Source organism: Pseudorca crassidens, chromosome 16 (assembly GCF_039906515.1).
Source record: "Pseudorca crassidens isolate mPseCra1 chromosome 16, mPseCra1.hap1, whole genome shotgun sequence".
Taxonomy (NCBI): Eukaryota; Metazoa; Chordata; class Mammalia; order Artiodactyla; family Delphinidae; genus Pseudorca; species Pseudorca crassidens.
The window spans coordinates 26,945,799-26,973,073 of NC_090311.1; the positions used below are offsets into that span (position 1 = coordinate 26,945,799).

The 27,275-nt window shown below is 40.3% G+C and overlaps 1 protein-coding gene across 14 annotated transcripts in view; it reads right to left on the reverse strand.

The window, feature by feature from the left end:
* Positions 1–2,032: 2,032 nt before the first annotated feature.
* Positions 2,033–27,275, reverse strand: part of BTRC (beta-transducin repeat containing E3 ubiquitin protein ligase) — a 186,815-nt gene continuing 161,572 nt past the window's right edge. For 13 of the 14 annotated variants that reach the window (XM_067709645.1, XM_067709656.1, XM_067709653.1 and 10 more), the window contains 10 exons: positions 27,079–27,265; positions 22,025–22,121; positions 21,234–21,371; positions 20,644–20,762; positions 18,565–18,814; positions 17,950–18,068; positions 16,635–16,745; positions 14,902–14,980; positions 8,731–8,923; positions 2,033–6,772 (listed from right to left, as the gene is read on the reverse strand). In XM_067709645.1, coding sequence (XP_067565746.1) covers positions 8,762–8,923; positions 14,902–14,980; positions 16,635–16,745; positions 17,950–18,068; positions 18,565–18,814; positions 20,644–20,762; positions 21,234–21,371; positions 22,025–22,121; positions 27,079–27,265 — 1,262 coding nt within the window. In that variant the 3' untranslated portion in view covers positions 2,033–6,772; positions 8,731–8,761. The remainder of the gene's footprint in view (positions 6,773–8,730; positions 8,924–14,901; positions 14,981–16,634; positions 16,746–17,949; positions 18,069–18,564; positions 18,815–20,643; positions 20,763–21,233; positions 21,372–22,024; positions 22,122–27,078; positions 27,266–27,275) is intronic. The other variant, XM_067709649.1, reaches the window with a different exon arrangement.

Below are 27,275 nucleotides of genomic sequence, written 5' to 3' on the forward strand. Positions count from 1 at the left end.
ACGTGCCCATTAGTCTCTCTAATTGTCAAAAATCTAATTTAGTGTCTGGAGCCTGGACCGGCCTCGGGTTAAATAGGAGGCAGGCCTAGCCATAATTCCGCCCTCCCAGCCTGGGCTGGTGCTAATTCTGCAGTTAAGTGAGGGGGTGAGGAGGGCAGCAAGATGGGACAGGGAAGGTTCTGGCGAGGGGGTATCTCTGACCCTGCATGCCAGCCCCTAGGTGCTAAGTCATAGCCAGGCCCTCCTCTCTTGTTGGAGGAAGGGGACTTTCCTTCCTGGTGCTCAGCTGGACCAGGCAGGGTTAAGTGTCTGAAATGTGTGGGTCCAGCCCCTCTTCCTGGACCCACTCTGGGTCTAAGTGGGCTCAGCTCTTGCAAAAGTTATAGGAAGGTCACATTTCCTAATAACCTCCTGAGCCTTTGGTGAGGAAGTGGGCATGGAGATTCATACCATGTGACCCAAGTTAGTGACAGTCTGAGTGATGGGGACCCAAGGGCCATTCCCCAGTGGGGAGAACAAACACAACCCCCTGGGCTTCTCCTTTCCTGGACCCAGACTCCAAAGGAGGTACACGAGTGCACTGAGACTGGGACAAGGACAGCCCCCCGAAGGTCTCATTTGGTCTGAGGCAGGGGATGGTTCTCCACCTGGACTTGGTAATGACCTCACTCCCCTCAGAGCCAATAATTGAAAGCAAGGGGTGTGGTAGGTGCAGCGGGAGAGGTTGGGGGACTGAGAGGGTTCCCTGAGAGGCTCAGCTTCCATGTGGGGGGAGGAAAATGATTTCTCCTGGCTTCGGCTCCATCTCACCAGGCACCCACCCGGCCTCTCCTGCTGCTAACAAAGTGCCTTTAATTAGCAGCCTAATAAAATGCTCTTAATTGGCAAGAGCCAATCAGGATGAAGAGAGGTCTCCTCCCCTCGGTCATTGCTGATGGTGGTACAGCTATAGGTTTCAAGGGGAGAGGGATTCCAGGCCCAGCCTTGCTTTAGGAAAGTGATTTCAGGGCTGAGTCTTCCAAGGGTGTGCCCTAGACCCCAGTCTTCCTAGAGAGGAGCGATTTGACACTGGGTTTCAAGGTGAGACCCATAACCCTCCCAGGCCCAGCCTCTGCTCAATTTTGGGCTCAGGAGTCCAGCCTACAAGTGACAACTGAGTAGATGCCAGTGGCCACAGGAGTGTCCACTGACTCCTCCCCTTCCCTCTCCTTAGCTCTTAGGGAGGAGACTCCAGTGTGGTCTTGGGCAGTGTGAGGAGCCCTTTTTCTTGTTCCTCAGGTTCCTCATTTGCACAACGTCAGGTGCACCTGATGCTCTGACATGCCTCCTGTTCTAGCACTGGGGCCCTGTCATCTAATAGTCTGAGAATGCTCTAATGACCGCAGTTGTCAATCCAGGTACAACAGGCACAACAGGCTGACAGAGCCAGGGGGCCTCGTCAGGCAGGGAGGACCACCACTACTAAAAGCCCATAGATGTAGAACAAGGATGAGTTACTTTTACTGAGGTTCCTGCTTGTGGCACTAGAGGGGAAGAGGGAACGGTCTGGCTGCAACCTGGTACTCACTTCCCTAGGTTTGATTTAAGAAGGGAAGGAGGGTGGGTTTCCCCAGTCAATGCTCCCTTCATTTTTATAGCTTGTTGGAATCTCTCTTGAAATTACTCCCAAATGTGAGCTCTCCCATCTTGAAACTGATCAAATGGGATGCCAGGGAAATCCAAGTCTTTTCACCTAATGAGGTGGCAGAGGAAAACTTAAGTTCTGAGCTCAGGTTGGTAGGCCAAGGCTATAGTGACCAGTTCCCAAGTTAGACATCACTTTTGGCTTCAATTTAATTCAACATGGAACACTAATTGTATGCCTGGGTTCCCTTCCCATACTTATTCATACCCATTTGGCCCTGTCTTCTCTCAATATTGCTTTCTCATGTCAGATTACCTTCAAAAGGTCTCTGTTTACTCCCTCAGTTTCTATATTGAAAAAGTCATTGTCCTCTTCGTGTTGGTGTAAAGAGATAAGACACCCAGGACATTCACTTTAATCTTATATTTGTAATTTAAGTTACTTTTTTTCTGAACAGTTAAAAACAAAACAAAACACACTGTATTACCATGATCCTAGGTTGTGAACATATTGGTACATTGACTACACATCACCATAACATAATCACAAAAGTCAAAGCAGTCAGTACTGAAGAGTCTAGAGAATAAAGGCTGAGCCAACCGAAAGCTCTCAGGGAGGCTCACACTTGTTGCCAGGCCTGCCCCATAGCTGGAGTCCAGTGAACATCCGTCAGAACAGTCTGTGTTGGGCTTGATTTGGGAAAGTGTTAGTATCCTTGGTACCCAGAGATCTAACCCTTCCTGTTGGTCTTTTCCATCAGTGTCCAAGAAGAGAAAGGGACAGAGGGGAGGTGAAGCTTTATAATGCTGTTTACTGCACTGACCCTTAAACACCCACACAGCCACCCAGGAACCAGTTGGGTGGGCTGGAGAGATGTTGGCAGGTGTCATCTGCCTCCAGGAAATTTTAGGTCATAGGTACTTAGTTTCCAACAGAAGAGGTTTCTGGATTTCAATGCATTAAGTTCCACCTGGAATCAGCAGCCATAATCATGCTTTTTTGGTTTCTCTCCTCAGTTCCAAGGATTCTGAAGTCACAAATGAACTACAGGTAAAGGAACAAGAAGAGAAACTCAGCTTTAATCTACTAAGAGATGGCTGTCTTTTCAACACTGATTATGTTGAGACTGTGAATAACGTAAGGGGCTGTGGTCTGCCAGCGATCGGCTATGTGGATGAGGCCCGGGGAGATAAACTCAGCCTGCAGGTTCAGGTACACTTGGTAGAAGTGAGGGTTACTCTAGGAGGGAAGAGAGGAAGGCAAAAAGAAGCAAGGGCACCTTTTTCTGTTCTCCAGCTCGGGGAAGTCTGCTGAACTCAGAGAAATGAAGGAGGAGATCAGAAATACGGATTAAAGTCATATGGCAAACCTGATCATCAAACAGGTGGTAGGCATCGAAGCATCCCTTTTGACACTGGAAGTACTTTGGATTCCTCCAGAATCAAGCTTGCAGCCTAGCCTCTCTGGCCTGCGCTGTTCTAGGCAGGAAGGTATTACCATCTAAGATGCCAAGAAGGTCAACAATACAAAGGTGTCTAATTCTGGGGAAGAAAATTTTGCCCTAATTATTCTAATATTCCCCCCACCACTCCACCGCCAGCCCTGTGTTTCCACGTACAACCAAGTGCTAAGTAAGAAACAGACCAACCACAGCTATTCAGACCAATGGGTACCAGGAGACAGCAAAGGAGAAGAGTGCATATTTTCTTCTCTTCAGCTTTTGATTTTACAAAAGAAAAATAAAAAGGATTTTTCTTACTCAAGCAGAAAACAGAATGATTTAGGGATTCCAGGGTCTTTCCCAGAAACAAGCTATGAGGGCCAGACTTTATTACTTGTCAACAGAATCCCAGAGAGTCCCTATCTCTGAAGTTTCTGGTGAAGAGTCATTGGAAAGAATTTTGCCAAGGGACAAGTGTAAAAGGCCTCCCACTCACAATTCATGTCCATTTTCAAACTGCACATTAAGAAAGTAAAAGGATGTTCTCAGCAGTGGAAATACACACATATGTAGCAAGGCATGCTGGTTTTGTCCAAGGAGCCCCAGTGTGAACAGAGAGCTCACAAGTGCCCACAGAGTAACCAGGTGCAGGGGCATGCACACGCTCCTTGCCTGCCTTTGAACAGGATTCCTCCCATCTTTATGAGATGTTTCTTTCAGGCCTAAATTGGAATTTTAGTGAGAAGAGACTAATCTACAATGGGGACATTTCATTTCAGAGCCCAGAAACACCTTCAGCTCCTTTTCTACCATTCCTTTGGAGGTGTTGAGACTTCATTTCTCTTGTCTTTTTAAAAAGGTCAAACTTTATTTTTATTCTAGCCCAGTTGGGGATTAGTGATAATCGATTCCCACTGAAATCATGCAGAGATGGTAAGTGGCATTTACCTTCTCTGGAAACAAACTTCTACTTACCTGATTATTTCTTCTACAATGAACTGGTAAATGACCCCCAGGAGCTGAGAAATGTGACCGACAAGTTTTTCAGACCACTTAACTTCATTCCCATTTCCGTGAGCAGCAGAGGACAACCTGGAGAATATCCTCCATAGAGCTAATGGCTCCAGACTGCAGGGTTCACCCTTGATCTCATTTATGATGTACTGGACAAGCTCCTGTCAACATACCTTCAACTGAACCTAGATGAGAGAGCAAAACCCTGGGGACCAATGAATATTCCATGGTTCCACTTCCGAATAGCAGCATATAAGAGAAGGACTGGTAAAGTTATGGCTATTGGACAATATTTTGAAATAGCTCAAAATCCATGCCTCTTTAATGCCTGACCTGGGATGGCCCTCTGCCTCATCTATAGCAAAATCCTTAACCAATCAAAAAGCCATTAATAGTCAACACACACACACACACACACACACACACACACACACACACACACACACACACAAAGTCAAGACAATAGACAAGGAACCCTGATAGTGGCTAAATAGAAGACATACATCTAGCATGTGGGTATTTGGTAAGGAAATTATATTCAGAAAATACTCGGTTGGCCAAAAAGTTCCTTTGGTTTTTCTGTAAGATGTGTGGAAAAATCCGAACGAACTTTTTGGCCAACCCAGAATTTCCCAAGCAATAACAATCATTTCACTGGGAAATGTTTTCTGACTATAACCTGGAACTAAAAGCTTAAAAGCACTCATAAAGCAGGAAAGGGAAAATGCATATGCACAATCTGCCTCTCAGTACGTAACAAGATTCAGTCTGGGCATATTTTGGGAAGAGGATTCCTTCTGGCAAAGCAGAGGACAGAGTGAGGATGACCCCCCCCCCCCGCCCCCAACTAAAGGTGGCCTGGCTTTGAGGTCGCCTGCAACAGGATCCCATTCTGAAGTTTTTACAGCAGCTGGTTAAAAGGGGCCTTTCTTTTACTCAACTGCTTTGATATAACGGAAACAATGGGCCTGTCTGCTCAGCTTCCAAGGGAAGACTTGGAGACTGCCCTGTGCCCATTGATGGGTGTGTCTGTGCCACACAATATGGCTGGTGAAGGCCCATTCCTGCCCAGGGAAACAAGCCGGGCACATACTGATAGTACTCCCTGTGCCCCCAGGTTGGGGGGCACACGTGCCCTGCACCTGAAGCCTCTATAGCTGATTTTGAAGTGGCCAGTAAGCCTTGGCTCTTCCTGAAGTCCATTTATTTATGTTGCTCACCAACTGCCAGAGGAATTTTATTGGGGAGAGTGGAGAGTAAAATAAGGCCAAGAGAAGGAAGAAAAGGAAAGAGAAGGCATTTCTGTGCCATTAATAAACCCTGTGTGCCAAACTTCACCCTGATTCTCTCTCTGGCAGTTTTGCCTTTTATAAATACCAGGTTTGGAAAAGCAGAAGGAAGGTTCTGCAGAGCAAGGTTGAGATGATTAGCTTGATTTTTGAGAGACAATATTTACTGGCTTAAATGAAAAAGACATCACCTTTTAGTCTTGACCACCTGGTAAGCTAGCCTGATCGTGGTCTCGGCAAAGATACAGGCACGCCTGGGTACTTGCAGGCCCTGATGAGGAAATCAGAGATGCGAACCATTATGCAGAATGGCTCTGGCCATTTCAACCCCTTCTGTAGGCTGAGCCTTAGCAGTGATTTAAGATGAAGTACGCTTTTTATTACACATCTAATTGTTAATGAGAGGAAATGGAATCAGCAACTCCTTTCCACACTCTACATGGAATCGAGGAGACTGCTGAGTCCAGAAAAGATGTGGCCATTGAAGGAGCCCAGGAAATTTCTGCCCCTCCCCCCTTTTGTTTTGGGGGCGTGGGTGGGTGTTACAAGGAGAAGAGAGAAGAGGTGCAAATACGACGACAGTACCATGTCTGAGAATCCATCGTCGCCACATAGGGTCACTTGCAGCAAAAGCCTGGGTTTGAAATTTTGACTGAAGGGTACTTAACTCTTCTAAGTATTGCATTTTCTCATTTGCCTCATGATAACTGAGGATACTTTCTTCACACTCTTTCTTCTCAGGTGGAGCAGATAAACATGTTGAAGGGGAGTGGGAGAAGGGGCAAGAGGGACAGAAACAGAGAAAGAGATGGAAGGAAAGAGGCCCAGATCTTCCAGGGTGTATATTCTTGTTTTCTTTCTTTCTTGCCCCAGAGGCTACACAGACAGCTGTTTCCTCCTAAGCACAGTGGGGCTGGGCAGATCTTGCCAGGTGCTGGGTATTCTTGCAGTTTACAGGGAGACACTGGGTGCCGTCTGGCTTGAAGTTGTATCCCCTGTCCCTTAGAAGCGGCTCTCTCCCAGTAGGCTCCATAGGAAACTAGTTCTTCTGCTTAACGGCAAAGCAAGAGAGATTCTGGCAAAACACTAAATATATTTATGTCATCTCTGTCTGGAACCAAATGAGGAAAAAACAGGAGCAGGAGGAAAGAAGGAGGGGAGGTGGGGTTTAAAAGTTCCAATCATTCACAAAAGATAGAAGACATCTTCTGATAGCAGCACGGAAGCAGTCAGCTGTGCTGAGTAAACCATCCTGGGTCGACTGCAGACCAGCTGTGTCCCAACAGGAGTCTTAAAGCCCTGCTCCTCAGCTAGTCCGGGGAAAGTGGGTGGTAGTTTGATTGTTACTGTTGTTGCTCATCCTGGTATTGGCAGATACGTTAAATACCGCAACTTTAATGAGTCCTGTGCGAAAACAGAGCACATAGTCATTAATCCCTTTTCCTATATTTCTCACTTTCTCTAAGAGGAAAAGAATATTAAACTAGCTGTCAATTGGGGGAAAGGCTCAGGGGTCCTTCCTAATGCCCGCTTTCTGTCCATGCCATGCAGGAGCTTCTGTCAAAGGCTACATGGCCTGTTTGGGGACTCGGCAGGGCTCACTGACATGGTCAGGGCTGTAGTGCTCATGCAGAGTGACTCTGATATCTAGAGATTAAGAGTGACTATGGTGGGTGTAGCATCAAGCTTTCAGCTGCTCCCTATAATGGTAGAGCGGGCGAGGACAGCTCTGAGGCTCCAGCCCTTAGCAGCCATGAACGCAATGTGCCGCTAACAAAAGTGGGGGAGTGAGGTGAGGCCATCTGGTTGCTTGGCTGGAGGGGACTGGCAGTGTAGATGAGGGGAGAGCCTGATTGTTAGATGTGTGCTCTAGAAGTGCTCCTAGTACCTTCAAGGACAGGTATGTAGGTGGTGTCTGGAAATGTGGCCTGGAGATTAGGCAGAGGTTGGGACTACAGATACAAATTAGAGATGACAGCTGAAGCCTCGGGAAGAGATAAGGCAGCCAAAGCAGGGAACTCAGATAAGGAAGAAAAGCCCGAGACAGACTCTTAGTGGATGTCAATGTTTTAGGGGTGAGAGAAAGAAGGAGACATAAATAATCAGAGAGCCAGGAAGAATATTAAAAATGACAAAATGCCATCAAAATCTAAGGAGGAGAAAATTTTGGCAAAAGGAGGGGGTAGGTACATGACGACTACAATATTAATACTAATTAATGGCTTTTTAGTGAGGGCCTGTTATGTGCTAGACACTGTGCTAAGCACTAAGAATTTTACAGATAACATTTCCAGGGGATCCTCACAACAGCTCTGTGTGGTAGGTATTGCAACTCTCGTTTTACTAATAAGGAAACTAAGGCTCTGGGAAGTTATTTGCCCAAGGGCATGCAGCTAGGATTCTCACCTAGGCCTGTCTGTGTGCCTTGGTTGAGGAAGCAGTGCATCCTCTGTGAGAGAAGTGAGCACTGAAGCGAGCCCAGCAGGGCATGAAACACCCTGCTCAGAAGAACCACTATAGAAAGATGTGCAGAAAAGTGTACTAAATGTGTACTTCTGGCACAAGAACGGAGGCAAGTATGGGAAACAAGGAATCACAATAATGGCAATCCTCCCCAGCAGCTAGTACAGTTTTCCCAAACCAGTGATTACCTATATTTGAACTGGTTAGGGCACCAAGTATGACCTAAATATACCACGGCTATAGATTAAGATGAACGTTAGGATCTTTTCCTGCCCCAGAGACAGGATGGAGACTTGAGTGGGAGATTATATGGAGTTCTCACCAACTCCAGAGCTACTTCCAAGGTCAAAAAATAGTTCTTTTCTTTTTTGGAGGCAGTAGGGAATGCGGATAAGGATAAAAGAAAAGCTACCTTTTACAATCAAATGATACTGACAAGGCAGAGCTGTGAGAAGGCAGCCCGACATTTCACCAAGAAATTTTTCCTTTCACACATTAGGTTATCTACTTGGGTTAAAGGGTCTCCATTAAAGGTGCTAGTTTAATCTGGGAATTACAAAGCCATAGGCTTTAGAGTCAATACTCTTAGTTTTGAAACTGATTCAAATCTCATTTTATTTTCTTAAAAATCCTACTAGATTACTGAGGCAGGAATATTAGTTCTACTACACAAGGATCATCTAGATCTAGTTCAAGAATCATCTAAGAACTGAGGCTGGCTACCTCAACCAAAGGCAGTGTCCAATGTGCAGCCCCCAGCCCTGTCTCATGGTGTCAGCTCCTGCTTTACAGGACTTGGAGATATAAAGGGCATGAGAAGCCTCCATGAACTCACAATACCTTACAGCCAATGTTCCATTTCCTACCCACAGTGCTATGTTCACAATTCTTTTTCATACCTGGGCAAGTCTGAGGTCAGTGTATGATTATTTATCTGGAGATATAAGTGTATGTTCGAGAAGGGGAGCGGGGGGGTTCAGCTTGGGCAGCTGGATCATTTAGGAAGTCCCAGATGAGGATTGTGTCATCATGTGAACTACTGACAATCTGGAATTCATCAAACTGGAGTCGGAAAACTCTTCCAGAATGCTCCTAAAGAAGCAGAAACAAAACTTTTGAACTACTCGAAATCAAAAGGACACAAATTCAGCAACTTGTCAAAAGGAGTCTATGGAAAGGCTATGCTGATAGTTTTCTCTACCATTTAGCTGTTTCAAGAATACAGAGAAAAACCTTAACTTGGATTAAAGGCAGGATGGAAAAGTCAAATATTGGGTAGTTGATTTCATATACAATCAAAGTAATATTTACTAGAGCTGATACATGTCAAATAGTACACTAGTTTCTCATTACTAACTCTCCTAGACTCAGGCTGAATGAGAACATTCCTCAGTACCTCCCTGGGTTTATCCTCTTCCCTGTATTTCTAGGATTCTTTTACAATCAGAGGCCAAGGACCGATGAGCAATAATAACTAGTGTGCTGGTATATAGTTATCAATTAACTCTCCCCAATTTGTAAAAGCATTTGCACATTTTATGGTCTAAAAATCTCTATCCTGGCTAATTTCAAGCTACCCATCTGAGTTCAACCAGCTTGCAAAATTCATGAACGTCTAACAATTGGCTCTCATAAGCCGGTATAAGCCTGTTTCACTTAGAATAATGTCCTCAAGTTTCATCCATGTTGTAGCATGTGACAGTATTTCCTAACGCTGAATAATATTCTATTCTATTCCATTCTCTCTCTCTCTCTCTCTGTGTATGTATGTATGTATGTGTGTGTGTATATATATATATATTCACACAAACACACCACATTTTGTGTATACATTCATCTATCAATGGATACTTGGGTTGCTTCAATCTCTTGGCTATTATGAGTAATACTGCTATGAACATGAGTATGCAAAGATCTCTTTGAGATTCTGCTTTTAATTTTTTTGGATATATACCCAGAAGTGGGAGTGCTGGATCACACAGTAATTCTATCATTAATTTTCTGAGGAGCCACCATACTGTTTTCCATAGAGACTGCACTATTTTATATTCTTTACAAGATGTAAATTAGCTCATCAGATAGATGAGCATCTGTGTTCATAAGACATACTGGTCTGTAGTTTTCTTTTCTTGTTATATCTTTGTTTGGTTTCAGTATTAGGGTAATGCCGGCCTCACAGAATTAGGTAGCAAGTATTCACTCTGCTTCTATCTTCTGGAGGAAATTATAGAGAATTGGTATAATTTCTTCCTTCAACATTTAATAGAATTCACCAGTGAACCCATCTGGGTTTGGTGCTTTCTGTTTTGGAAGGTTATTAATTATTTATTAAATTTCTTTAATAGGTATAGGTCTGTTCAGAATGTCTATTTCTTCCTAAGTTGTAGAAGATTGTATCTTTCAAGGGATTGGTCCATTTCATCTGGGTTATCAATTCTGGGGGCATAGAGCTGTTCACAGTATTCCTTTACTAGAATCCTTTTAATGTCCATGGGATCTGTAGTGATGCAAAGTTTAATATCAAAAATCAATGTAATACAGCAATTAACAGAATAAAGGTGAAAACCATATGGTCACCTCAATGGATGCAGATAAAAGCATTTAACAAAAACCAACCTCCAGGGCTTCCCTGGTGGCACAGTGGTTGAGAGTCCGCCTGCCGATGCAGGGGTTGCGGGTTCGTGCCCTGGTCCGGGAAGATCCCACATGCCGCGGAGCGGCTGGGCCCGTGAGCCATGGCCTCTGAGCCTGCGTGTCCGGAGCCTGTGCTCCGCAACGGGAGAGGCCACAACAGTGAGAGGCCCACATACCGCAAAAGAAAAACAAAAAAAAAAAACCCAACATCCATTCCTAATAAAAGCTCTCAGCAATCTGGGAACTGAAGGGAACCTCCTAATCCCCTGATAATGTATCTATGAAAAACCTATAGCTAACATATATCTATATAAAAGTATATATAAAATGGTAAAAGACCAAATGCCTTTTCCTAAAGATAAGGACATCCACTCTTACCAATTCTTTTGAGCACTGTACTGATGGTCAGTACAATAAAACAAAAAAGAAAAATGGAAGGTACACAGATTGGAAAAGAAGTGTATTTGTACATATTTGCAGTGAACAATCCAGAAATCAAAAATTTTAAATACCATTTATAATAGCATTAAAAATAACAAATACTTAAGGATAAATATGACAAAAGATGTATAAGACCTTTACGTTGAAAGCTATAAAACATTGCTGAGAAATTTTAAAAGACCTAAATAAATGGTCTTTATTTAGAAGAAAATTTAATATTGTTAAGAAGTCAATTCTTGCCAAATCGATCTAGATTCAACATGATCCCAATGAAAATCTCAGCAGACTTTTTGTTGTTGAAATTGGCAAACAGATTCTAAAATTCACATGAAAATTCAAAGAATCCAAAATACTTTGAAAAAGAACACAGTTGAATGACTTAACACTACTTGACTTAAAGGGTTATTAAAAAGCTGCAGTAACCAAGATAGTATAATATTGGCATCAAGATAGACAAAAAGAGCAATGGAACTGAGTAGGTCTGTAAGTAGACCCACACATATGTGGTCAATTTGTTTTTGACAAAGCTGCTATTAAGAAGAAAAAGGGGAAACAAATCTCCAAAGCCATTAATGGTATCTTCTCTATGTCAGGCAGTGTTCTACAGCAATAAATAAACATAAAAATCTAAAAAAAAAAAAAAGAAGATGACGAAGACGAAAAAGGAGAGTCTTCTGAATAAATGGAGGTGGAACAATCAGATATCCATATGAACTTTGATCCATACCTTGTACCATCCGCAAAAACTAACTCAAAATGAATCACTGACTAAAATGTAAAACCTCAAAGTATAAAACTTCTCGAAGAAAATAGAGGGGAAAATCTTTGTGACATTGGATTAGGCAAATAAATTTTTTTTTTAAGATGTAATAGCTAATAACATAATCCCTAACAGAAAAATTGACACACTGGACTTAATCAAAATTAATTTCTGCTTTTCAAAAGATACTTTAAAGGGAATAAAAAAACAAACCATGGACTGGAAAAAAAAAATTTGCAAATCACATACCTAACAAAGGACTTGTATGCTGAATATGCAAAAGAATCTTAAAACTCAATAATCAGAAAGCCACTCAATTTTTAAAATGGGCAAAACATTCAAACACTTCAGCAAAGTAGGTATATGGATGGCATATAAACATATGAAAAGATGCTCAACACTGGGGCTTCCCTGGTGGTGCAGTGGTTAAGAATCTGCCTGCCTATGTAGGGGACACAGGTTCAATCCCTGGTCTGGAAAGATCCCACATGGCGTGGAGCAACTAAGCCTGTGTACCAACTAAGCCCGTGTACCGCAACTGCTGAGCCTGTGCTCTAGAGCCTGCGAGCCACAACTACTGAGCCTGTGTGCCACAACGACTGAAGCCCGTGCGCCTAGAGCCCGTGCCCTCCAACAAGAGAAGCCACCTCAATGAGAAGCCTGCACATGGCAACGAAGAGTAGCCCCCACTTGCTGCAACCAGAGAAAGCCTGCACGTAGCAATGAAAACCCAATGCAGCCAAACATAAATTTTTTTTAAAAGTCCCCCTTTAAAAAAAAAAAAAAAAGATGCTCAACATTATTAACATTAGGGACATAAAATTAAGATCACAATGCAGTACAATGACACACTTATTAGAAGGATTCAAAAAAGACTGTACTAAGTATTGGTGAGGATATGGAGTAACTGGAACTCTCATGCACAGTTGTACTACCATGTTAAACTGTACAATGCTTTGGAAAACAGTTTGGCAGTTGCTAAAAATATTAATAATATACTTACCATGTGACCTAGCCATTCTGTTTCTAGGATTTATCCCAGAGAAATGAAAATATATGTTCATACAAAGACTTGTATATAAATGTTTATAGAAACTTTATTTGTAATAGGTCCAAACTGGAAATAACCTAAATTTTCATCAATTAGCAAATGGATAAATAAATTTTGGTATAACCATACAATGGGATACTCCTCAGCAATTTTCAAAAAGGAAAATTGCTCTATATGAACAACATGGGTGAATCTCAAAATAATTATGCTTTGTGAAATGAAACAGGCAAAAAAGAGTACATACTGTTATGATTACATTCATAAAACACTAGAAAATGTAAACTAATCAATACTGACAGAAAGAAGATCCGTGGCTGCCTGGGGATAGGAGCAAGGAAAAGTGGGGTAGGATGGGAAGGAGGGATTACTATGTAATAGGGGGCATAAGGATATGTTCATTATTTGGCTGAAGTGATGTTTTCACTGTTTTGTACATACGTCAAAATTTAGCAAGTTGTATACTTAAATATGCTCATGTTATTGTATGTCTATTATACCACAATAAATGTTTTTAAAAACTTAGTAAGACAACTCAATAAATAAATGAGGATGAGATGTGAAGACACTTCAAAAGAAGCACATGAAAAGATGTTCTATACCATTAGCTATCACAGAAATGTAAATTAAAACTACAACCACTACACACCTACTCAAATGGCTGTAATGTTTTTAAAAACTGACAACACCAAGTCCTGTCAAGGATGTGGAAAAATTGGACATTCACACATTGTTTAGTGGAAATGTAAAATGGTTTGCATTCGCAAACTCCCAAAATGCTACTTTGGGAAACAGGTTGGTAGTTTCTTTTAAATTTAAATATATATTCAGAAATCATACTCCTAGGTATTTACCCAAGAGAAATGAAAGAAAAAAATGTATATACAAAAGCCTGTATGGGAATGTTTTCAGTATCACCAAAGACTGAAAACATTCCACATGTCCTTAAACTGGTGAATGAATAAAGAAATTAGTTCATCCATACAATGGAATACCACTCAGCAATAAAAAGGAACAAAGTATTAACACATGCAACAATGTGGATGAATCTCAAAAGAAGTGAAAAAAGCCAAGTGCAAAAAGCTACATAAATATGATTTAATTTATATGACACTCATAGCAAAACTATAGGGACAGTTGCTAGGGGTTGAGGAGAGGGGATTAATATGAAGGGGTATCATTTCTGGGGTGATGGAAATGTTCTATATCTTGACTGTGGTGTTTACACAATTGCAAAATTCATAGAAGTACACTAAAAAAGGGACAAATTTTGCTGTATGTAAATTATACTTCAAAAATCAAATGAATTAAAGTACACACTTTAAAAAACCATGTGTGAAACATGCAGGTAAAGCAGGTCTGGTGCTATAAGAATGAGCTTTAAATCCAACAAGAGAGACAAAGAAATGCATCTCCCTCTTCTCCAAAGCAGAAGCTGCCTAAATGTTGAGAGTCAGGATTCAGAACACTGGGCTTCAAATGCTTGCTCTCATCTTTTCCCTGAATTGTGCAAAAGATTTGTCCTCCCTGGTGCCCCACCTAATCTTTTTCTAGTGGAAGCAGCTTTCAAACCTTAAGCCATTTTCTGATCTGGGCCTTTGGCTAACACCACGATAAAGAACTTGGTGCTTTTGAGGTGACATTCTTCCTTCTATGTCACTTCTTTGCCCAAATATCAAGATGTTTGGGCAAGGGGGTATATTAGTATAAAAGAGACGAGATTTAAATTGCTGCAGGCGGCATGCCTTAAACAGGAAGCGTAACTCAGGGGCTGACCAGGGGGTTCACACAGACTCCCCTGGCACTTTTTGCAGGCACAGGTGTGCAGGTCCTCAGATTCTGGACAGGTTCCAATTGAGTAATTATGTTCTCTCTCCCTAAGTACCCCCTACTGTTTCTGGCGGATAGAGAATTCTTATTCACTTCCTGTACTAAACTGTGTGTAGAGCTGCCGTGCAGCTGTTGAACAGCTGCCACATTCTTCTCCATATACAGTCTCTAAAGCACTTTTGGATGAAAGGCAGCTATATAAACATATTTTATTGTCATGTATTGGTTGCCTTTCCACTTAGTAGTAGGCTTTGTGAAGTTCCAACTATCAAATCCAGCTCTGTATTCCACAGCACATCAATGTTAATTTCTTTCCCTTCCTGCTCCCCAAACCCCTCTAAACAATAAGGCTCTTACCACAAGGGTCCGTAGACAGAGAGTTCCTGCAGGAGCACGGGGGTCCAAAGCAGCTACAAGATCCCACACCTTAATTTTTCTAAAGATCAAAAAGGGGACAAAAATCTTAGTTAAAAGCAAAATTAAGGGAACACAGGAAGAACAGTAAAAAGTCACGGCAATAAATATGTACGGCGAAGATAGTTTATAAGTGCAGCTCACAGAAATATACAAAAACTTTTTTGTTTTGGAGACTCAGTCCTTGCATTCATTCTTAAAAGTGGAAAATGTACGTGATTAACCTAAAAACGAGAAACAGGTTAGCTTTAACCAAACTGAAGAGAGTGAATGGTAAAGTTACACCATACTTTGGGCCAAAAGGAGTTCTTATATCGATACATTAGAACTCTTAATGATAGAAGAGATCACTTAGACCTAGAAACCTATAACTCTGAGGCATCTTCTTTCTGGTCAATTCTAAGAATGGCTCACGTCACACATATCAGAGGACTGGGGTCCATTTAAGAGCTCTGGAGTTGATATAAGCAAATCCTCATATTTTGATTTAAATAAGAAAAGTATAGCTCTTCTATAAATCAAGTATAGGTCATGTCTCCTCAAGGTAAGTATTAACAACAGAAAAAACCCAAGAAAAGTGGGTATAGATCAAAACCAGGGCAATGAGAAAATACAACCTTGGACTTATCTGGAACATGTCATCATACCCTGAACAATTTCCCAAGGGTAGAACAGTGATGGCTGACTCAAAGCAGAGGAAGTGGGTCTCTTAACACTTACTGCTGCTGCTTGAGTTGTCTTAATATATCAGTATAGCCAGCTCATAAACTAAGATAATGTTGTAAGTTAGTTTCTGATATTTACAAAAGCTGCCAGGGACCTCCTTGGTGGTCCAGTGATTAAGACTCTGTACTCCCAAGGCAGGGGGCCTGGGTTTGATCCCTGGTTAGGGAACTAGATCCCACATGCCACAACTAAAAAGATCCCACGTGCTGCAACTAAGACCCGGCGGAGCTAAATAAATAAATATAAAAATAAAATAAAATAAAATAAAAAGCTGCCAATATTTGAACTGTGACCTTCTACTTCCCCAAATCAGGCACCTTGATGAGGAGAAATGATAGAGAGCACTTCATAAGTGAATACACTTTTGTAAGAATTTACTATGTGCTTATTAGCATTGCTGGACATGGGATCTATCCACAACATGAATGGACTCTATGACCATTCGAAATCAGACTAAAGGAAAGTAAAGATTACTTAACTCATTGTGACTGAAATGCTAGAAGTGAGGACAAGAGGGCTGTACTTTTAGGAATCACTAAGAGGGATAAAAATTCAAGACTGTACCATACTAAGCGCCACCCCACCCTCAAGATATTGCCCTCCAACGTTTCAGCTTTATTAATAAGTCACTATTTTATATTCATATCCTGATATAGTGGGTTTACCCAGTTCTTTGCTTTATATGGCAAAATGGATAAATATATAACCAAAAAGCCAAAATATTAATGAAATTCATGAGCAAACAAGTACAATTAAATGATTGGGAAGCATATTTTAGAAAAGAGTAAACAAAGGAGAGGTGAATATATGGATTAGACACAAGAAATATTGTATCAGATTTTTTCTGTGATATCTATAATCTTTTAGAGACAAGGAAAGGTTATATTTAACATTCTAAGGCAGGAGTGATTAACAGGTAGATTTTTAAAAAACGCTGTTAGCAAACTCACCCATCATAGGCTCCACTGACTATCCTCTTGTTATCGAATCGAATACAGCGCACCAATTCCTCATGGCCTTCTAACACTCGTAAGCATGCACCACATTCTATGTCCCATAATCTAAAAGAGAAAATTGAGTCAAGTGAATTTTCAGGTATTCTTTTCTAAGCTTGGAATGTTATAATAACATACTTCATACGTCTTTTAAAATATCCAAAAAATAAAATCAATCAACACTCATACACAAATGTATTACTTTCAGTGTGATTTATTTCTTTTCTGCCGTATAAGCAGAAAAATGTACGATTTAAGTTCAAATATGCAGTATATATTTTCAAAGCACCAACCTTCATATAATTCTGTAATCAGGGTCACCAAGGAATATAAAAGATGAATTCAATGTACACAGTTGCCTATGAAGGAAATGACCAAGCCAAGAAAAATAATGTTTCCTAAAATCACAATTACTAAGAATGAGACGCAGTATCAGTGACATCCTGCCCTCACAAAGTATGTCCACCTTTGTCACTGAGGACACTCTCTGCTGTCACCCCACTGTCCAGGACAGTTTTTCTCATATAATGGAAATGCAAAGTAAGTTCTCAAAAACTTTTATATACTAATTTAAATTATGTATGCTTTCTGACCAATCCAAAGGATTTCTAGGAATGATAATTTCCTTAGATATAACAATATCTATCTGTTTTTTCAATAGCCTTTTCATTCCTTAGTACTTCTTTGAAGGAGGGGGAGAGGGTTGATAAATCTTCCAAATTCTATTCATATGAGTGTCATTCATCTTCATGAAGGATAAATACCAAAAAGTACTTCAATTTGTGGATTCTTCATAATTTTTTCATAATTTCAAAGACTGGTAACTCCCTGGCTAATTATGTAATGCTAAGAAAACAAAATGCACAATTTCTAGCAGGGAAACAAATCTCTTTTCTTTTTTTAGAACAGTGGCAAAGAGAAAAGGCCTTTAGCTATTTATTAGCACTTTTCAACTGCAGACAGGAGAAATTTAAAGAGAAGGGCCTTCAGCCTCCATTTTTATCTCTCTTGCTCACTTCCTCTTTCAAGCAGTTCTTTTTAAATAGGTCTATATGGTGATAAAACTATTACAGGAAGGAAACACATCAACAAAAGGCTTTGCTATGCTGCCTCTCTGCTTGGGGCAAACTTTTGATCTGTAAGAAGCTACAGAAACTGAAAAATGTTTTATTATAAACTTAACACAGTTGAAAATCTGTTTGATCTGTGCACAAACAATGAATGGCAGGATAACAGTGATCCCTTCTGGGCAAGGGCACCTGCTGCTCACCTGATAGTGTTGTCAGATGAGCCACTCACGACCAGCCTGTCTCTGTACTGCAAACAGGCAATTCCGCGTTTGTGTCCATTTAAGGTCCTTACAAATTCACAAGTACTTGTGTTCCATACCTGAAATAAAAATAGCATTTGGCAGTTGATCTGGTGCTTTTACTAGTAAAATCTATGGCAACTGGAGTTTTTGGGAAGCAGAAAATAGGACTGAACTAATAGGGGGAATTCAACTTTTCAAACCAATCCAAATCAAACCAAAAAATGACAAGTTTAATTCATAGTAATATACGGCTAATTTGTAGCTGGCTGCTATCACATGAGAATCCTCAAACTGATGTACTCTTATGGGGTTAGTCTGGTCTTGCAGACAAATTTTCTTGAACCTAAATTTACCCCTGCCCTTTTCATACTCACCATTATTTATAGGAATAAAAACCTAATTCAAATTGTCACACAACCTATCTCACTCATTACCTTTTTACGCATAAACTAGTAGTTGATTTAAATATTAAGTATTCTACAGTGAGGGTTAAGTATGAAACTGCCCTTGAGCAGATTTCCACATGAACTTCCCTTTTCTAAGTTGGGGACTTACTGAAAAATGCCTTTTTACCTTTATAGTCCTATCCCCAGATGCAGAAACGATGTACTTGTCATCAAAGTCCACGACATTGACTGCAGCTCGGTGTCCAACAAGCACCCTCCTGAGGGTGATGTCAGTTGGGGAGGCCATATCCCACACCGCAATGGAACGGTCTTTGGAACAGGTCACCATCATGCCATTATTGAAACGCAAGTGCAGAACTGCTTCACAATGGTGAATCAATGTGTTTAGCATTTCACCTGTATTTACATCCCACACCCTGGAACAAACAACATTAAGGTTATCCGAGATTGAGGAGGAGCTCATGCTACAATCTATTACAAGTATTGGACCACCTCACTCCCCACCCTTCCCACCCTATTCTCATAGTTAGTGTTACACCCTACTTTCCTTCTGCAGCTCTGAAGTTGAGCTGAGTTAAAGTGTACTGATGGATCATGGGGAAGTGGAAGACAGAGGGCTGGACTGGGAGAGAAGGAAGAGGAAGGGGATGGGATGCTGTCAATGTGAAATCTGGGCTAGTTTCAGGGGGCTGGAATGAGGTTGCAGCGACCATCACCAGAGAATTGGCCACAGACTTCAAGATTATCATATACCTTCTAACATTCAATCTGTTACATTTTAAACTGGGAATCTGATTAATAATAACTACAGCACTGGTGGTCCCACAGACAGCCCTCAGGTCCTAGACTGACATAGGCCAAGAAGCTTCCCTAACAGACTGACTTAGTACTATGGATTTGAGTTTAATGATGCTGGACCTTTTCACCACATAGATCAAGGCCTAAAATTATCTAGACTCTAAATGTAAGGCCCCATTTCTGTGCTTTAAATGAGTGTAGGGATCAAGAACAGCCATCCCAATATCAATATGGGCTTCACAGCAGAGTGTGTGACCCTTGGATAGCTTGAGAATTTTTTGTGAAGGTATATTTTACTTTGATCACTCTATTTTTGTATATTTACTTTGTTTTTTACAACACATTTTATTTCTTTTTTCAGTTTAACCCTCTTTTAGAAAATCATTTTTTCCCTTGTCCTATAAATGATGTTAGCCTTTACAATCTTTCAGCTTCCTTGAGGCACTCCACAAGCACCAATAAATGTTAAATGTTGATAACTCTAAGAACAGAATTTGCTGTGCCTTTAAGTCAAAAGACAAGAAACAGGAATGGCCTTTTCTATTCACAGAGGATAACTTGGAATGGTAAACATTTAGCTTCAGAGAATCTAACAATGCAGTTAACTGCTTTTTTCCCTATTTTTTTAAAGTTACTTTTGATGCATTATGTTTGCTAAATCCTTTAGCTCAAGGCAAAATTCCTAACAGAGGTTTCTAGTAGTGCTGCTAGTACCCAGAACTCAAGCTACAGTGGACTCCAGCAGCATAATGGCTGTGTCATCAAATCACTAATGCCTCTGGAAATTGAAGGTCCCTCCCTGAGTGAAGCTTGCAATTAAAAACTGCAGGGACAGCAGGGGAGGGGTTGACAAAGAGAGAGCTTTGCTCACCTGTACACATTTTAAAGGAGATACGCATGCCTGTACTACAGTTATAACCACTTGAAAGGAAGGCTTCATTCCATTCATGTCATTCCCCCATGAGGTGGCTTTTGTAAGAAATGCAAGGTATACCAAGTTTCTGTAATAGATGGTTCCCCCAAATCAAAATAGAATATGTAGTTTCTTCTTTTTTGTAATTAAATTTTTTTTTTATTTTTAAATATTTATTTATTTATTTAGGCTGTGCCTGGTCTTAGTTGCGGCACGTGGGATCTAGTTCCCTGACCAGGGATAGAACCAAGGCCGCCTGGATTGGCACTGCAAACAAAGTCTTAACCACTGCACCACAAGGGAAGTCCCTGTAGTTTCTTAAATGTACAAAAATGTAAACTTACCGTAACCATTCCTAAATCAAGTTTTCTAGTTTTAGACTGACACAATGATGGGGAGAGCTGGTGGTTTATTCTTTTTTGGTTATGAAGTTTCTTAACTGTGTTCATGCAAATACATACAAAATTACTATCTAAGACAGAACAGAGTGAATCTGATATTTCAGAGTTCAAAAGATCATTTGAAATTTTCTACCTGACTGTGGAATCCGATGATCCAGTTATGATCACCCTCTCGTCATACTGGAGACACAGGACAGAACCTGTGTGGCCTGTGAGAATTCGCTTGCATTCCAATGTGCTTTTATCCCAGATCTAGGATGGCAAACAAGATCCTTTTGATCATTATGATAATGGGGTGCTGCAGAGACTTGCTGGCTCTATTATGTGTTTGATTCCCCAAAAGAATCAAAGCCCGGAGTAGTGTGGAATGCATTCTTTCCTATACGTATAGCTAAGCACCAATATATATGTGGCTTCAGTACTAATGCAGACTTTATCCTTTTCATTAAGGAACAGCGGTAGCCTATAATTATGTGAAGGCCAAAAGAGTAATAGCCCATTCAGTGCACTTCAAGAAGAGAATTTAACCCTAGCCCTATCCACTTGCATGCATTTCTGGAGGGAAGCAGGCATTTTTCCTTTAAGGAAATTTTGGCTTTTGGACTGGAAACAATCTAAAACTCTTACTTTCTGGAAATACTGCTTAGAGTTTATGCTTGATTGCTTTATACTGTGGTCGTCCTCACCCCTTCTGCTAACTTCCCATAACTGAAGAGACCTCACCTTGATTGTGTTATCTCGAAGGCCGCTTACTATCTTCTGATCATCATACTGTAAACAATAAACTCCTTTGCTTGTTTCACTTCGGCAGTGGATTCTCTGTAAGCTATGTCTTCCACATCTCCAATTAGATTCTATTGTCTGAGAAGAAGGAATGGTAAAGAAGCAATAATTAGGAGAGGACTAGAACTAAGCTCTTATCTGACTTTCATGGTAACCAATGACAAATGCTCAATGCTTTACTCTACTGGATATATAAAACTTAAGGCATTTTTTTTAAAAAGCCACTATTTAACGCTGTAAAACATTTTTCCATGTGCAAAGTAATTAAAGATTTATTTTCTAGAACTCTCCTGTATATAACTCGTTGAACTAAATAATAAACCTGCTAGAAAGAAGAGACTGTTCACCAACAGAGGGCAAGCTATGAACCACATGAGGTTACCTACTCAGTGCTCATTTTTCATTTGTGGTGGCCATTTCTACCAGTGAACTTCCACAGAGGCTCAATTCAGAAGATATTTGAATAATGGCTTATAAGTACAACTTTAGCAGTTTCACTGCTGTTATCGTATTCTCTCATCTATTTATCTATCAGTAAACAGTTTTTAAAAGCTTAAAAGTTTTTTTGCCTGGGAATTTACTATATTTTACCTATCCTACTCACTTGTAAAGAAATTGATTTTTAACCCACACAATAAACCCTAATGGGTTTGCTGTAGCAATGCTGTTACTGAAGAATGTTGATGATTCTCTAGTATTTGGCAAATACCCAAATATACATAGATTCTTACCTCAATATCTTGTATGATTTTAGGATAAAGTGCTCTATAAAAAGAGTTGGGAGGAGCATTCCCATCAGGAGGTTTGTTTTTGAATAAATACTGTCCCCTAAAAAACAACAAATATTTCCCAATAAAAATCATAATATTATACATTTACAAGGAACTTCCTATTTCTTCAAAGTGTTTTCACAGTTACCATTCCATATAATCTCCATAACTAGCCTGGAGAGGTGTGAAGTTAAGCTCAATTTCAAGAGTCCATGTCAAGGAGGAACTTTCTGGGCTCAAAGGAACTCTGCCAACATTGATTTGCTTTTGGGTAAAACATGATGATTTCTAGTATAGAACATCAGAGTGTCAGGCCTTCAGGAATATTATGTCAATAGACAAATGGAATGCACACATTCAGAATTCATCTACTGACAATCAGACCACTGTACAGACAGATTCATTGGCCTTATCTTTTGAAAATTTTGTTTGTGATAATAACTACCACCTTTGAACTAGGCACATGCCCCAAAGACTTTTTTTCCACTGAGTAAAGCTGTGCCAGTGTCAGTGGAGCCTAGCATTGTGGGCAGCAGGAATGGCTCTGTCACAGAGATCACTTTTTCTAGTCTCCAGTTATATGGGGTAAGGTGTGTTGGCGGCTCAGGCACCCAGGCTGCTGGTGATCAGTGTAGCTATGCTTTAAAAGGAGCAATTTCGACAGAAAACAAAGGGACCACAGGAGTGTCCAGCAGCAATTATGAAAGCAGATTAAAAAAAGAAATGCCTAAGAGCACTGTGCTGTCCAGTCTAAGGCACAAAATTGACTTTCACAGGTGTGTTCCTGGCTATGTACATACATACATGGATTTTATTGCCTTTCCTTGATTCCAGTGAGCAACATTTGTTAGCACCTCCTTCCTTATGACAGAACATCTCTGGAATACTCATATCCCAAGCTAGATCTTTGCTACAAAAAAAAATCAGTAAATGGCAATCACTTCCTGCTGGGTAAAAAATTTAATTCCTCATCCTGAAGTTAAGAACCCACCAAACACGGTGTGCAAGCTAGTAAACCCCACTATGGGTGTACTAATTGCTGTTCTCATTGGCACTGTGCCTTGCAAAGTGGAGATAGGCAGAAATGCCTCTGAGTGTAATCCTGGCACCAGAGAAATCATGTTTTCTCTGGGCCAGTCATCCACTCCTCCCTCTATAGCTCCATTACAAAATAATTAATTGTTCAGTGTCTCTAGAAGCACTTCTCTCCTGCCCTCTTCCTATTATACACCTTGAAAATTAGTTGAGAAAATTTCCTATCAGGAAGGTAGCTGGCTCTGACTTCTGTGTTGATACAAAAAGGGTAATCTGCAACAGAGAAGCTAAAACAATAGTTTTTTTTTTTAAAGGGACTAATAGGAACAAAAAACATGATATATCAACATAAAGAAAAGGGCAAACAAGACACATTATGAAATAATTTGGGCTTCAAGATACACTTCTCTGAACAATATTATTCTATAAACATATTGCAGGCAAACAGATTTTGAATGAAGAGGTTCTAATCTGGTTAATAGGGAATTTCTCTGGCAGTCCAGTGGTTAGGACCCGGCACTTCCACTGCTGGGGGCCCGAGTTCAACCCCTAGTGGGGGAACTAAGATCACGCAAGCTGCACAGCTCAGCAAAAAAAAAAAAAAAATCTGGTCAATAATTACAATTTAATAGTTTCAACGTCAACATCCTTTAATGAGGTAAGAATCACTATATTCATTTGGCAGATGAAGAAATCAAATGTCAGGGAGGTTAAGCAACTTGCCCAAGGTCACACAGCTAGTGAGGAGACCTGGGATTTGAATCTAAGTCTGACTTCAGAGGCCACACTCTTAATTACTTTATATCTCTGGTGGGTTTTTTGGTTTGTTTTTTAAATTTTTACTTATTTATTTATTTTTGGCTGCATTGGGTCTTCGCTGCTGTGCGCGAGCTTTCTCTAGTTGCAGCGAGTGGGGGCTAACTCTTTGTTGCCGTGTGTGGGCTTCTCGTTGTGGTGGTTTCTCTAGTTGCAGAGCACAGGCTCTAGGCGTGCAGGCTTCAGTAGTTGTGGCACGTGGGCTCAGTAGTTGTGGCTTGCAGGCTTAGCTGCTCCACAGCATTGGGATCTTCCCGGACCAGGGCTCGAACCCACGACCCCTGCATTGGCAGGCGGATTCTTAACCACTGCGCCACCAGGGAAGCCCTAACTACTTTATTGTCTCTCAATGCCCACCATTTCTCGGAGATTCCTGTCCTCCTTTTAATCTCTGGCAATCGTATACAGGCACCCCAGGATTTTCTTCATATGCAGTGAAACTATACCCTAAGGAAAAAGAAATCATACAAACCTCTGATCTCATTTTCTACCCCACTGTATTTATCACACCTTGCTAAAGTATTTGAGTTTCTTTGAATCAAAGGTGCTACAAAAAAGGGTGGCTAAGTGTTGAAAACTGGTTTCTCAGTCTATATTTATTTTGTAAGTCAAAACCTTTTATGATGGAAGCTCTTTGACAACAGGGACCACTTCTATTGAAATGCCTAGTACTTCTGAGAGTGTGAGGACATGATAAATGCTAAATATTAAATTCAGAATGTTATCATAAAATGTGATCTGCTGATTAAGAAAATGGACTTTTCCCAAGTGGTCTTTTATTATACTTTTAAGAGTTACCATTACTGAGCAGAGAGAATATTCAGTATTATTCAAGAGAGAAAATAAGAGTTCATGTCCTAGGGGCAGAGTGTCAAATTCATCTAGATATAAAATACAACAGTAGAGTGGAAATTAAACCCAAAGCTTTTTTAGAAAACTGTATTTATTTATTTTTGGTTGGAAGAAATGGAAGAAACTTTCAAAGACAGTATTTGGGGAAAGGTAGTATAACAGACTTTATTGACAAAGGAAGCTTGGTTAAGACAACCTGCAAGAAAAAAATGAAAAAGTGATCATAGATTAATTTTTTTTTTAAGTGGGGAAGGACAACTAACACAGGAAGAAAGGCAACATGTAAAAATAAGCAGTCACAGAATGTGAAGGGGATACTGGAGGCGATCTTCATGGGGTGAACAAATATTTGAAATTTCATGGGTCTGTATCAAGCTGATAAATATGGCCAAAGACAAAGGAATACAGTCAGAACTCTGAAGGATCCTCAAAAGAGCAGGAATGGGTTTCTGTGGTTGAAGAGATAGAGGGAAAAGTGATAATTGGTGCTGAATCCTGAATTATTTCTCAGCTATACCTTCACACACCCTTTTAAAAGGCCAAAAAGCCGTCTGGTTCAATGATCTTACTTGGTTTTTTCTTCTGTGTAACTAACATAATAGATCTTTAGTGCCAACCCTAAACAAAACTGTGGAGCCTACATTTATCTTTGGCATTTTCACACGTAATGTGTCAAGACCTGTCCATCTACTTCTTGTTCTCCCTGCCTTCAAAAAAAGAGACTTTGTAAAGTCTCAAGGTGTGATAAAGGCTTATTGTCATTTACAGTCCAAATGGGAACAAAGTACATTTTAACAGGGAACAAAACCTTTATAGCTATGGGAATAAGTCTCTACAACTGAAATTTCAGGTCAGGACTTATTTGGAGGGGAGTTTCTTTTCATTTTTTTTTTCTTCCCCTGAGGGGTGGAGGAATATTCCTAGCTGCCCTAAAATTTTCCCATGTAAGCAAATGCCTCCTCTATTTCTAAGGCGCATCCTGGCATGCTTAGCAAAATGATGGACTTCGAATGCCATACAACTATATACATTTTTGTTTTTTTATACAATATAAAGAGTTTATTTCCAAATTATGAAATAAGTTATGAAAGGTAAGATTTCTAGTTTTCTATATAGTGAAATAAGTGAGAATAAAGAAAACATATTTGGGAAGGAGAAATAATAACTTTCACTTATGCAACTTTTACATAGCCCCAAACTGCCTGGCGTTTGCTTCCTAATTTAATTGAATTTGGGAGAAATTTTAAAGTCTTCCTAATAGCCAGAATGACAGAAATCTCTTGAAGCACTTGGTATAATGTTTAGAGGTCATTATGTTTATTATTCTTTAATGAATTTCAAAGATGCAAAAAAAGTAAGGGAGCTGACTATATTTTTATGAAAACTGCTAAGAAAAGCTGATCCTCCATTCTTAACTGTTCTGTATCTCTTTATGATCCACGATAAACAATTCATAAAATTAATTGCTCAGGATATCACTGAGCATACATATGCCTGCTGGTGCATATCTCTCAACTAAAACATTTAATATGTCACCTTTATTTTATTTATGAAATATTCACACCCAACTTTCTTACAGTGACATTATAGAGACATCCTCCGAGAGAAAATTATATATAGAAGACATCTTCCAGAAGCTCTAATGAAATGGTACCATTACATTAAGAGAACAACAAAATTGGTGACTATCTCTTGGGCTGCTAACTATATAATGCCTTAAGGGATTCAGGATTAAGCAGTAAAATCTTGAGAAAATATAAGAGTCTTAAAAAGAAACAATGATTTATACTAAATTCCAATCTTCCCTCTTTCTGATGGCTTGAGTTCTTATTCTAGTTGGGCATAAAAATAATTTTGATTACAAAGGTGATAAAACACCACAGGCAAGGGCTGAAGGCAAGAAATCTGAAAAAGAAAATAATTATTTGTTCTGGATTATTTTAGGGGAAAGCTAGATCTGATGGCTTCTGTGTGATTCAAAGCCATCTACTTGCCTTATAAATTGCCCATCAGCCCTTTTTCAGGATACCAATCTCTGCCCAGAGAACACAACGCTTCAAATAGAATGGCTGGCCAGTTTTTTATGATTTTTTGCAAAGCAGTATTAACACATTATTATGTCACTTATGAGTGACTGGTCAGAAGAAAAACTGTCAAGTACACGAACAACTATTTAACATTTTTTGCTATAAAACAGCAAAATCACTGTATCAAAAGATAAGTGGTCTCATGGCTCCCAATAATACTGTATTCCAGAGACTGAAAGGCCAGGTCCTGAAGCTCTGTAACAGTAAAAATGTTAAAAGCCTCACCACCCTCTTCGTTCTGCCAGGCCTCTCCACAGAGAATCTGTCCTGACCATTCTCTCGATGAGCTTCTTCCATAACATGCCATCAGATGTCACTCGGTACCATTCCTTGCACACAAGTTCAGCTGCACACAGTGATTTGGCATCCAGGTATGACAGAATGTTCTCAGCGATGTGATCTAAACCCCGAGCTTTCGGTGG